The sequence below is a fragment of the Equus quagga genome, chromosome 1 (assembly GCF_021613505.1).
Source record: "Equus quagga isolate Etosha38 chromosome 1, UCLA_HA_Equagga_1.0, whole genome shotgun sequence".
NCBI lineage: Eukaryota > Metazoa > Chordata > Mammalia > Perissodactyla > Equidae > Equus > Equus quagga.
Window position 1 is genome coordinate 104,197,985 of NC_060267.1, and position 12,505 is coordinate 104,210,489.

The following is a 12,505-nucleotide window of genomic DNA, read 5'->3' on the forward strand; positions in this document are numbered from 1 at the left end:
TTGAGTACCTACTATGTGCTAAGGGATTGAAAGTGAATAGGAGTCTTTGTCATCAATTTAATCCTACAGTTTATGACACAGAGCATGGTATCTAAAAAGCCCTAAAGGCAGGAGACACAAATTTAGATCCCACGCTCTCTTGTTGGCTGTATGATCCTAGCTGTGTTACTCAGTGTCCCCGTGTTTAAAATGGGAGGGATCATTTGTGTGCCTGGGTTTGCTGGGGCTGCAGCCTCACTTTCTTTAACTGCTGGATTTAAAACAAATAGAAATTTTAAAACTGAGTCAGAAATTAATCCTTGAAGGCGGCTTCTATTCTTTTCTTACATAGAAGTAGAATATTACAGAAAAAGAATTGGCTTTTTTGAAGGGGCTTAGAATCCTGAACACATACACATTCAATTTTAGAGAGAGTCTCCTTAGCGTGCTGCCTAGTCTAGGTGTGAGTTCATCTATATTTGTATGATTTTAAAAAGAACTCGTGTCTTTGAATATTTATAGAATTCAAAGCATTTTCCATAGACGTCATCTTTTTTTTTTTTTCCAGATAGATAAAAGCCCAGAAGGACAATTCACTCAGCTAATGACGTTGCCCAAATCCTTGCAGCGACAAATAAATCATATTATGGACCCTCCTGGAAAAAACAGAGACGTGGAAGAAACTTTATTAAAAGTTGCTCATGATCCTGACTGTGGAGAGGTGGTGCGTCTAGGTATGTTTGTGACTCTGGCGTTGAAGAAGTGCTGGCTGTGGCTAAAAGCAGACTTTCTTTGACTGAAATGTATTCCTTATTCTTTCTTGCCCAGTGAGCTTGGGAGATAGATGGCCTCTAAGAAGAAAAAGCAGTAACAATCTGGGATTTTTCCAAATATAAACTTTCACTTGTTTGAAGTGGGGTGGTGAAAGTACTTCTGTTTTCAGATTCCTGGGCCCTAAATCACTGTCGAAGGGTGAAACAATGTTTCTTTTGGTTCCCAAAGCATAATTTCTAGAAGGTATTTCAGAGAAGAACACGTCTGTGTTCTTCATGGTGGTCTAAGAAGGAAGGAGACCGGTGACATTTTTAGTGCTCTTAAACATCAAGAACACAGCTTTTGTCAGCCGACTCCCATTCGATGTGTCTCATGGTGTATTCAGCAGGTTCCCTGTGACATGGCCTGTGTTCCACATATTATCCCCAAGGCCTGCCTAATATTTACCAAAAAATCTGAACCTCATCTTCAGAGACCCACTTCCCTTTGAGCTGTTAAAGGTAATTTACAAGGTCAGTCAGTAAAGAAATGATGATGAAATTGAAAACGACTTCCTCCCTCAGATGAGTACATTCTGCTGTTTTATTGAGTAAATATTTACTGCGCTCCTCCGGGGTGCAAGCCGCTGTGCTAGAGGCCATTCACAGTGATGGTGTTGAACATCATCTGCAGTAGGCAGACTCCACATGCACTCTCAGGACCTGCGCCAGGTTGTCGGAGGTCAGCAGGTACCCAGGCTGAAGAGAAATGTGGAGACATATTGTTGGTTTGTTTTTTACTTTAACGTGATTCTGGTCACTGTGTGATGTCTGCCGCCTTTCTGAGCGAATGGAGGATTGTACTGTTGCTCGTCACTTAGGAGTCCTCTGTATGTGTTTTCAGAATTAAAGTTTTTCTTCCATGCAGAAACATTTGTTTATCTTTTCACATCTTGGAATTGAGAACCAGCAGCCTTAAGCAAATTTAAAGTCATAACATGACCTTTGAGGGTCACCTAACCCACCCACTTGTTTTAAGGTGAGGAGGCCCAGGCCCAGAGGAGGTCAGTCATTTGTCTGTGCTCACACAGCTGTTTGGTGATGCAGCTGGCAGCTCCTGTTTCGTGACCTTCAATCCTGATACCGTTTTCAGAGTCACTCTGTGACACCAGGACAGAGTTAGATTTGTTGGTTTTATTGGATAACTGGGAAGAATAGATTTCAGATTTTAAAAGTGTGACTATGACCAACCTCTGGCTGTCTCGGAACCTGTTTGGTTTTTCTTCACAGGCCTTTCGGCAATCGTGAGACCCTCTAGCATGAGACAGAGCACCAAGGGCATCTTCACTGCTGGTAAGCACTTCAGGAAGTTTGTGCTCAGTGCGCCTGCTGGACTGGGTGGCCTCAGCACTCCGGGTTAGATGTAAAGCTTTGTCTGTATTCTGCAAGTCCTTGGGAAATGATGAATTTTGATGGTCATAGACTAGGGCATGGCAATAACATACAGACGGCAGAATGGTGCTGTAATCTGGTTGTCTGAAAAGTCAAACCAAGTGATGGACTGTTCGAAGGCTTTACTGCCCCTCTCAGTTTTCTGAATAACTCCTTGTGTACGGGTTTTCTCCCTCACGTTTTTTATTTATGAAAGTTACATGTGCATATCATTGCAAAACAGCAGTGCCTTGCTCTTCCCCTCATTTCCCCTCTTCAGAGACAACCGCTGCCAGATCTCTTAGTTATTTTTGTTTTCTCTGCCAACTCTCTAAATGATAGTCTTAGGCTGTTGCCTCTCTCCTTGTCAGCTTTGGGCATCATCTCTTGACTTCTCACTCTGGCAGATTAGAATTCAGCTCTTCCGTCCACCTCACCACACACGCTCCCCCTGCCATCCCTCTGTCCTCTTAATGTAGTTGTGGGGAGCTCTGCTGAAGTCCATCTTCAGAGCTGACATTGTATGACTGTGTTAATGTGGTTCATAGGTGAGCCACATAACAGACTTTTCCTTCCCTGTGAAACTGTCTTTGCCTACGGAGACTGTCTTCACCGTCTCATGTGAGGGGTCTCGTTTCCTGTATCTCGTGTCTTGTACTTCGTGGTGCACGCTCATTTTGGTGAAGCACACCATCTAGTGATTTCCTGAGGAAAGGTGCATGGGAGTCAAATTTGGGACCACGTATGTCTAAAAATATCTCTAATCTACCCTCACACATAATTGAGGCTTAGGCTGGATGTAGATGAGAAATAATGTTCCTTTAGAATTTTGATATCACTGCTTCGATCATCTTCCTTCCAGGGTTGCAATCCAAGTCCAAAGGCATCCAGATTCCTCATCCTTTGTGTGTGTTCTTTCCAGAAGCCTGTTAGGTCTTCATTCCCCCAGGGCTCTGACATTTCTCGGTGATGGGCTTTGCTGTGAGTCTGTCTTTATCTAACGCTGGGCACTCATTGCCCTTTCAGCTTGGAAACTCGGAATATAAGAATATAAGAAAACTCTCTTATTCTTTCTTTACTTTCCTCTCATCTGTTTTCTCTCTTCTCTTTCTGAAACTCCTTTTATTCAGACCTCGGACCTCCTAGGATAGTCCTTTGGTTTTCTTTCTTTCATCCCTGTTTTCCTTCTCTTTGGCCTTCTGCTTTGCTTTCTGGGAGATTTTCACTTTAGCTTCCAAGCCTTCTATTGAGGTTTTATTTCTGCTATTATATTTTTAATTTCCAGGAGCTTTTTTGTTTTCTCTTTTTGTTCTCTGAATAGTCCTTTTTCTTTTTTGAATTTTAAAACATCCTGTTCTTGTTTTATGGGCTTAAGCATTTGAGCATATCTTTGGATGTTGCCAAATGGCCTCAAAGTGGTTATGTCAATTTATAGTCCACTAGCAGTAAACGAGAGTTATGGTTTCTCTCCATTCTTTCCAACACTTGATATTTTTAAATGATGGACTTCACTGGTTCAGTCTTTCTTTAGGTAAGCGTCTACTGAGCATCTCTCGTGCTAGCCACACTGGATACAAAGCAAGCATGATACCATCCTGCCTTCAAGGGGTTCATAATCCAGAAGGGGAGACAGGCGTGTAAATAGAAATTCACGGTTCCTGGGGGAGAAATGGCACAGAGGAAACCCAGAGAAGGGAGTGATCTTTCAGCCTGATCCTGATCCCTGGGTTGAGATGCCAGAGAGCTGGCGCGGTCATACCTCTTCCCATCTCTCACCCAGCTGCCTGGATACACAGCCAAGCATTTGGCCCCAAGGACACAGCGTTGCCCTCCTGAATCTTTGGAAAGATTCAACAAAGATTTAGTAGCACATGTGCCAAATCTACTAAGCTGAAGGTTTTTCTACCACTCTGGTGTGTAGCTTTGCATTTCCAATTACGATATTTTATTTAATCTATGCTCTTGCTGGGTTTCCCTGGCAAGGCTGAAGATGGGGTGCTTTTGTTTGCTTGGGTGGTTCAAGCTATTAATCTGTGTTTTGTGTGATTGCAGCTCCTTGCCATAATCTTTGGATGAGGCTGGATGCTTTGTTTTTTTTTATTTTTGGCCTCCGGTGCTATAAGGAATTCTTAGATTGATTGATGATTTTTTTTTAGTGTGATAATGCATTATAGGTTTTTTAAAAAGTTCATTTTCTTTTAGGAATACGTACTAAAATATTTACACATGAAATGACAGGATGTCTGAGATTTGCTTCAAAATAAAACTTGGTGGAGGGCAGTGGGTAAGGGGTAGATGACACAGATTGGCCATGAGTTGATACATTGTTGAAGCTGGATGAAGATACATGGGGACCTATTATACTATTCTTTTAGGAGTTTGAATTTTTCTCTAATAAAAGGTTTTTAAAAATTCGTGGTTATCGTCTCTTGACATTTCAACCTGAAATGAAATCTTTGGTCCTCTTTCCAACACTTGTTCTTTCCAGTTGCCAGCAGAGGGCAGTGGGTAACACCTCACAGAACCTGCAGCCCAGATTTCCTTGTGGCCCTGGAGTGCCCCGTGCTGGTTCCCCTGAGGGCTTACTGCCTGCTTCCCTTTCTCTTCTAAAGATGCTTCATTGGATTGTGGAAGTCCAGAGTAGCAGAATGTGTGTAACCTGCCCTGAGGTTGCAGAAATCGTGGCAAGTGATAAGCATCTCTTCAAATTATATGTTTATAATTTGGGCTTACTTCCCTTATGCTCTGGCTTCTCTGGTTTATGGTGGTCGCGGGCTGTGATGAAGGCGGCCCAGGCCAAAGGGAGGAGTTTGTGAGTCCCAGAGACTAGGGTTCAAATTGCAACTTAACTACTGTGACTTGGGCAAGTTATCTTGTTTCTCTGAGTTTTAATTTCGCAGGGATAGTTATACCTGCCTCACCAGGTTGTAAAAATCATATCTTAAGATATGTAAAAGCATCTAGCACTGTGCCTGGTCGTTCCTCTTTTGGTATCATTACCTAAGTTTCCTGACCTCTCTTTAGAATGTGCCACTTTGCACTGTCAAATTCAAATGGCTAACCTGGCCTCCAGCTGGAGTGAGCCGGCAGCCCTAGGCCCTGAGCGGCTCTGAGTGGCTCTTTTACTGCTTCTCTTTCCGCTAACTTCGCAGTGAGCTTCAGAGCCTCTGTCCTCCTGTGCTTTGTGCAGAAGGCGTCTCATTATAGTCGTAGCTGTTGTTGTTGTGTCTTGCTTTCATTGGTTCCATTTTCCCAAAATCTCCGAAGTTCTACCTCTAGGCCACTTTCAGCAGCTGACGTATCATCTGCAGGGTGAGAAAAACCCAGTTATTTGGTCGAGTTTTTATTTCTTTGTAGCCATCATCACTCCTCCCCTTTACAACCTCCCTCTCAGAGTGGGGGTAAAAAGGAGATCCAGCCTTCCCCTTAGCCAGTAAATACCTCTTATATTCAAATACAGTTAAACTCGGGGATAGCTAACCAGGAGCTAAGCTTGGGGTGAGCAGACATTGGCTTGGAGTTGCAGTTAGTCGTTTCTTTGCTCTGTAACCTGGGCATGTTAATGAGCCCTCCGTCCTTGAAATGGTGGGGGTGCTAGTACACAGCTCACTGTGAGTTCCCTTGGGTACTCAGTGCCTAGCAGGTGCTTTATAAACTTAGCTGAATCTAGATCTAAAGATCACTCTATTCCTAGACCAGGTGGAAGCCAGGCTTCTCTAACCAGCCCAGAGGATTGCCGTTTCTCGTAAGCCGTGTCGGATAACACGGCAGCGTGTTCTCATGCGGTCCAACACTCTATCTTTATTTGTTCCCTTGAAATTCCCTTACCATCGATACGCTCCTGTTCAAAGATGAGTACAGAAATGCTTCCAAAGCCAAACACTATATTTTCCCTTTAGCTTGGGAGTTATTATGTAGAAAATCATACTGACTTCTCTTAGACTGTGCTGTTAGTAGAAGAGCAGAGTTCTCCTCAGGGCAGCGGATCGGCAGCTGGAGCTAGCCAGCTAAGGAGGAGCGAAAGATGAGTGTTCTCGTGTGGGAACTGGGAAAGAAATGGGGGAATTTAGTGATTAGACTGGGGAGTAAGCAGGAGCCAGTCAAGGGGACGCCTTAAATTCCATGAAAAGGAATTCAGAGTCTATTTTGAGGCAGAGGGAAGCCACTGAAGGATTGTAGAAAGACCACTAGAGCTAGAGAATAGAGAACAGATTGAGGGCAGATGAAGCTATTGCTAGGAAACCGATTTGATGTGGTTGTAGCCAGCCTGGTGAGAAATTATGGCAGCCTGAACTCAGGTCATTGCAGTGGAGGTGAGAGAAGAGAGGCAAGCAGTGTTTAGAAGGCCAGTTTCTAGGTCTTGGTAATTTACTTCCCACTTGGTGGGAGGTGAAGGAGGGAAAGGAGTCAAAGCTAGCTCCCCCGTCCCTGGCTTGGGAGCAGCGGACAGGGGTGCCATTCTCAGAGGTGAGGGAGGTTGAGGGAGGATGATGAGTTTAATTTTTGAAATCTTGCTTTATTTTTCCCCATCTGACCTTCTGGTCAATCAGAATTAACTCTGGGGGCAGATACCTGTTTACCTCTCCAGCTTCAAAAGATCCAACTGAATTCATAAGACAGGTTTAGTCTTGTTCCTAAAAAGATTCTGGGATGCCTCAGTTGGTCCTTACCAGCCCTTTCCTGGAACACAGTAGAATGGATCATTGATGATCCTCTGCATCTGATTTCTTATAACTAAAACATTTCGTCCATTTTTTGGTACCTACATATTTAAATAGGAAGAACACTTAATAATAGTTAAGATTTTTTCTGATGATTTGCTTATTGTTTAAACCTACAAGATCTTAACATAAGTTGTACTTCTGCCTCAGAAGAGATTTTCTTTGTAGATATTTATTTATAGTTGGAAATTAATTGGAAGAATGTTTGGGGGCCTGCTGAATTTTTCTCCTAAAGATCTGAAATACAGAATTATGGGAAGGTAGACACCTCACACAACCTAGTCATATCTCTGCTGCACATTGTTTCCTGGAGAATTTTGTCTGTCATTGGACCCATCAAATTTTTTTTTTTTTTTTTTTTGAGGAAGATTAGCCCTGAGCTAACTACTGCCAATCCTCCTCTTTTTGCTGAGGAAGCCTGGCCCTGAGCTAACATCCGTGCCCATCTTCCTCTATATGTGAGACGCCTACCACAGCATGGCGTGCCAAGCGGTGCCATGTCCACACCCAGGATCCAAACCGGTGAACCCCGGGCCACTGAAGCTGAACGTGCGCACTTAACCACTGCACCACTGGGCCAGCCCCAGACCCGTCAATTTAAGGTCACACAGAGAATTCATAGTTTTGTGTCACTTTGCTGTAGGTCCCATGAAACAAGCTGGAAATCAACGGAAGAAAAACCTATGGGCCATATGTTGAAGTAGGTTTCTGTATGCTTCCAAAACAAAATCCTGACTTTAGATACTAATCAAAATTCGTAATGACTAGCTTTAGGTAAATAAGGATCTGTCTCAAGTGAATATATCTAAAGAGATCCTGCATCTTCATCCATCGAGGAAGGAACAAAGATGATGGTGATGGTTCTTGGAGTCAGGTTTCTCTCTTAGCAGGCTGTCTTCCTTCAAAACACATTCTAAAGGCCAGCCCCGTGGCCCAGCAGTTAAGTGCGCATGTTCTGCTTCTGTAGCCCGGGGTTTGCTGGTTCAGATCCCAGGTGCAGACATGGCACCGCTTGGCAAGCTATACTGTGGTAGGCATCCCACCTATAAAGTAGAGGAAGATGGGCACGGATGTTAGCTCAGGGCGTCTTCTCAACAAAAAGAGGAGGATTGCAGTGGATGTTAGCTCAGGACTAATCTTCCTCAAAAAACAAATGAAACAAAACAAAACAAAAACACATTCTAAATGCAGATTTCCTAAATCACCATCCTTTTCTTTAAAAAGTAAGCAGAAACCGAAAGTAAGCTTAGTGAAGACCAAGTAGAATTCTATGGACTGTAACCTCTGAAGGCAGAGATCATAACTCATTCGTACCAGTATCTCCAACAGCCAGCTCAGTGTCTTGTCTATGTCGGTGCTCAGTAAATACTTGTTCAGTGTATTTCAGTGACTGAATAAATGACAGATTCTAGATCTCCTTATAGTAGGAAGAATCTCCCTATATACAGAAAAGTGCACAAATCATAAATTTGGTGAATTTTCACAAAGTGAACACGCTCATGAACCCAGAGCCCAAATGAGGCATAGAACAGAACCACTCCCTCAGAAGCCCCCCGGTGCCAGTCACAGTCACTGCTCCTCCGGGAGGAACTGCTCTCCTGCCTTCTGATGCCATGCTTCTGTTTTCCCATTTTTGAATGTTATATAAATAGGTACTCTCTCATGCCTTTCACTCCTCATGACATCCTCATAGCATCAGTGAGATTCATCATGGTATTGGGAGTAGCAATGGTTCATTTATTCTCATTGCAGCTAGTCCATCATACAAATACACCACGTTTATCCATTCTACTGTTGATGGTTTCTTGGGTTTCCAGTTTGGGGCTGTTGCAGGTAGTGCTGCTGTGAATGCTTTGTGCCTGTCTTTTGGTGAGTGTGTGTGTGCATTCTGTTAGGTATACACGTAGGGGTAGGGTGACTGGATCATAAAGGCTGTGAATCCACAGCTCTGGTAGGTCCTGCCAGACAGTTGTCCAGACCCCGCTCCCAGCAGCAGAGCTCCTGTGGTAGCCCCTCCTTGGCAATGCTTGGGGTTAGACGTCTTTTTCATTGGAGGCCGTCTGGTAGGTGCGTAGTGGTATCATGTTGGAGTTTTCATTTAATTTTCCTAATGACTAATAAAGTTGGGCATTTGTTCATATATTCATTTGGATATCCTCTTTTGTGAAGTGCCTATTCTAGTCTTTTGCTCATTTTTCTGTTGAGTGGTCTGCCTTTTCTAACTGAATTCTCCGTATAGTCTGGATATAGGTCTTTTGTTGAATGTATGTAATGCCAAAGTCTTCCACTCTGGGGGTGTCATTTCACTCTGTTAATGGTGTCTTTTGGTGAAAAGAAGTTCTTAATTTTACTTAGTCCAACTTATCAATTTTGTCCTTTATGGTTAGCAGCTTTTTGTGTCCTATTTAGGAAATTCTGCCTACTCCAAGTTCACGAAGTTTGTCCTCCACCTTTATTGGAATTAGAATATTAAGGCAGAAAAGATCCTTCACTTTAATCTGTTGTTCTTAACCTTTTGCAAATGCCTGCTTCCTGTGAAAATCTGACAAACTCTGGGCCGTCTGCACAGAAGTGCGCTGTACACGTGCTCGGCAGACTCTCCTGCAGTTTCCAGGAGTTCACAGACTGATTTCAGGGAGATCAAAGCCTGCCTGTGGGCCCCGCGTTAGAGCACCCCTGGTCTAGTCCAACCCGCTCATTTCGCAGATGAGGAAATCGAGGCCCAGAGAGCGCAAGTCCCACTGTAAGGTTGTGGCCCAGCTGGGACTAGAATGCGGGTCTCTTGATTCCTATTCCAGTGCTCTTTCTAACACAATTCCCTGCTGCAGTTGTTCTGAGAATATTTCTCTGGCAGAGCCTTTGAAGGGAGGGACTGTTTTTAATTACAGAGGTTTCTATCCGCTAGCAGCAAAAATGGCTACATGCTGACGCTGATGTACATTGTGTATTTACCTTAAATGTTAAGCTCCAAGGAGCATGTGAGTAAGGTTTTTGAAGTTGAGCTGGGACTTGTGGTCAGTGCATCTTTCTCTGGCTGTGACTCAGTGCCCCGGGGTTGCTGCGTTGGACTTACTGTGTGCAACTACCTGTGTTCTGCTTAGTGTCTTGATTGTTTCTGGCTAGAATTTTAAAAAGCACCTTACGCAATAAGTTTCCAGTCTCAATGCTCAAGTGGCTGAGGTTTACCAGAGTGGTTGCTCCAGGGAGAAAATTAAAAGGGGTGGAGGCAGGGAAAGGAGCTCTGAGTTTCTCAATTAGGCCATGTCAGTTTGCAAGTAGTCGGTCAGTAGACAAGCCAGGCCAGAGTTGCTAGAAGTATTCGCTAATAATTTTACTGGTACCCTGCCTTTTTACCTACCACTGCCTGCAGTAGCCTCTTAAAAAGCCCTAAGCAGACTAGGCAGCTTGCAGGTAATGTGGCCAGGTGTTTTCAAGAGATCGCTCAAACCACAGTGCTGGGAGTCTCCAGAACAAATCCTGTTCCCTCGTCAGCCGAGCCTACAAAGTACACTGCCAGGGGTGTGCATTTCAGACTTGCAGCACAGCCCACAGTTTGTATCTCATGGTGAAAAACACTGTTTGCATCTTTGGACCACACCCTGAAACACAGACTAAATGACTTCATCTTCAACACAAAGGAAGTCGAGCCGTGCTACCATCTGCAAATAGGATCCTATTAGATCTCACAGACAAATGACACCCCATTTGTTCTATCCCCTTTTACTTCTTCCATAAGCCCCCAGAGAGCCTCTTCTCCGGTTTCATCAGGTACTTGTGATTAGGTAGATGCGGGGTGCTAGAAGGTCAGATACCTGAATGAGGTGCATCTTCCATCTTTTCAGAAGTGGTTACTAAACACCTACTATGTGCTGGGTACTGTACGAGGTGATGGGGATACAGGGACGAATAGGACAAGGTCCCTATCCCCAAGGAGCTCCCAGTCTAGGAGAAGGGACAGGTGAGTAAACTGATGGCGCCGTACCATGTGGTACGTGCTGTGTGAGAGGTCAGCACTGGTGCTGTGGGACAAGGAGGAGCAGGGTCTGAATCACCTGGGACGTCAGGGAAGGCACTGCTGGAGAAGAAGTCTCAAAGGGGACTCGGAGGCTACCAGATGGGAAGTGATGGAAACGAAATTCCTTCTGGGCAGATCAGCGGGATACACCGTGACACAAGCACTGAGCTGGGGGAGGTTGGGTTGTGGGCACTGGGAGTTAGAAAGGGGCTGAGGATGCCCACTCACATCCACAGTCTTGTCTTTGTTTGTCCTTTCTCCTCCTTTTTAAAGGAGCTGCTAAATTCAAAGGCTGCCACTCTGCTCGTAAGTCAAAGATGCACTCACCCCAGAAGCTCGGGTACCTTTGGCCTCCATATCACTGTTTCAACAGATGCCTGAGTCAGAATCTCTTCGCCTCCTGTCGATCATGGTGACCTTTAATAACCTTTGGCTCCCAGGGTCTCCTGGACCCTCGGTCAGCCCGTCACTGCTCCCTCCAAAGACAAGTCTCTGGTCCGAACATCATGGAACCTCCAGCTGAGAACCTGCTCAGTAAGCCTCAGTTCTCACTGTCTCTTCTTTTCTCTTTTAGGCATCAAGAAATCAGTGATTTATAGTTCACTAAAACTGCATAAAATGTGGAAAGGATGGCTGAGGAAAACGTCCTGATTTTGGTTGCCTTTATATATGTTATGTATGGATGAATAAAGTGATCATTTTTGACAGGACAGTGTTACCTTGACCCATTGCTTGAATCTGTAGTTACTTTGGTTTGCATAATACTTGATTAATACTTGATTTTTTAAGTATGTATGTGTCATACTTGATTTTTTAAATGTATGTGTGTGACATTTTTCCAGGGGGACCCAGATACCTTTGAGGACTTATTGTGAGAGGAGAAGAATCCTCTTTCCGTGTAAAACCATCTGGGTCCTGCTGTCATAAGAACGTTGGCTGTCGTCTGCATTTTTTGTACTTGAGCGTTAGAGCCCCAAGAAACGGTGTGTACACTCACAGACCTGCAGCCCAGGGGTTACAGGTGGGGAGTCTGGCTCCTCCGCCTGGTCTCCTCCCTGTTCACTGGACTTTTCCAGTGGGAGCTCAAGTGTCTCATCAGCATCTTCCTGGATCTAGGTTTTTCACGTTTCTCTTTGTTCTCCATGAAGAGCTTTCCCTGTTGTAACGGGTAGGAACGTTTGGGTAAAGAAAACCCATGCAGAGTGCCTTGGATAGCAAAGGGCTCAGTAGCTCAAAGAGCTGAAAAGTCAGAGGTGTGGTGGGCTTCAGAGCTGGTTTGATTCAGCAGGTTAACCTAATCATCCGGGACCCAGTTTCTCTCCATCTCCCCTTTCTCTGGCCCTTGCTGTGTTGACATCACACCAAGGCTGACGCCCATCTTAATTCTGAGACCACTGGCAATAACTTCCAGGGCTGTATGCTTCCCCATCTGCATTTGGGGACACATAGAGAAGCCCTTTTAGGAAAGCAAAAAACCTTCCCAGCAGCCCCCAGCAAGCCTCTGTCTGGTTCATGGACCCTCGCTGGGTTACTTGGCCGTCCCCACACCAGTAACTGGCTGAAGGATGGAACCAGGCTGATGAGTTTAGGCCTGAGCCACTTGCCGC

General features: G+C 44.6%; 1 protein-coding gene across 2 annotated transcripts in view; it reads left to right on the top strand.

Annotated features, from left to right (window-relative positions):
* The window catches only part of TAMM41 (TAM41 mitochondrial translocator assembly and maintenance homolog), a 52,490-nt gene extending 40,885 nt beyond the window's left edge, over positions 1-11,605 (top strand). For both annotated transcript variants that reach the window (XM_046642933.1, XM_046642943.1), the window contains 3 exons: positions 548-713; positions 2,022-2,084; positions 11,473-11,605. In XM_046642933.1, coding sequence (XP_046498889.1) covers positions 548-713; positions 2,022-2,084; positions 11,473-11,549 — 306 coding nt within the window. In that variant the 3' untranslated portion in view covers positions 11,550-11,605. The remainder of the gene's footprint in view (positions 1-547; positions 714-2,021; positions 2,085-11,472) is intronic.
* The last annotated feature ends 900 nt before the right edge of the window (positions 11,606-12,505 follow it).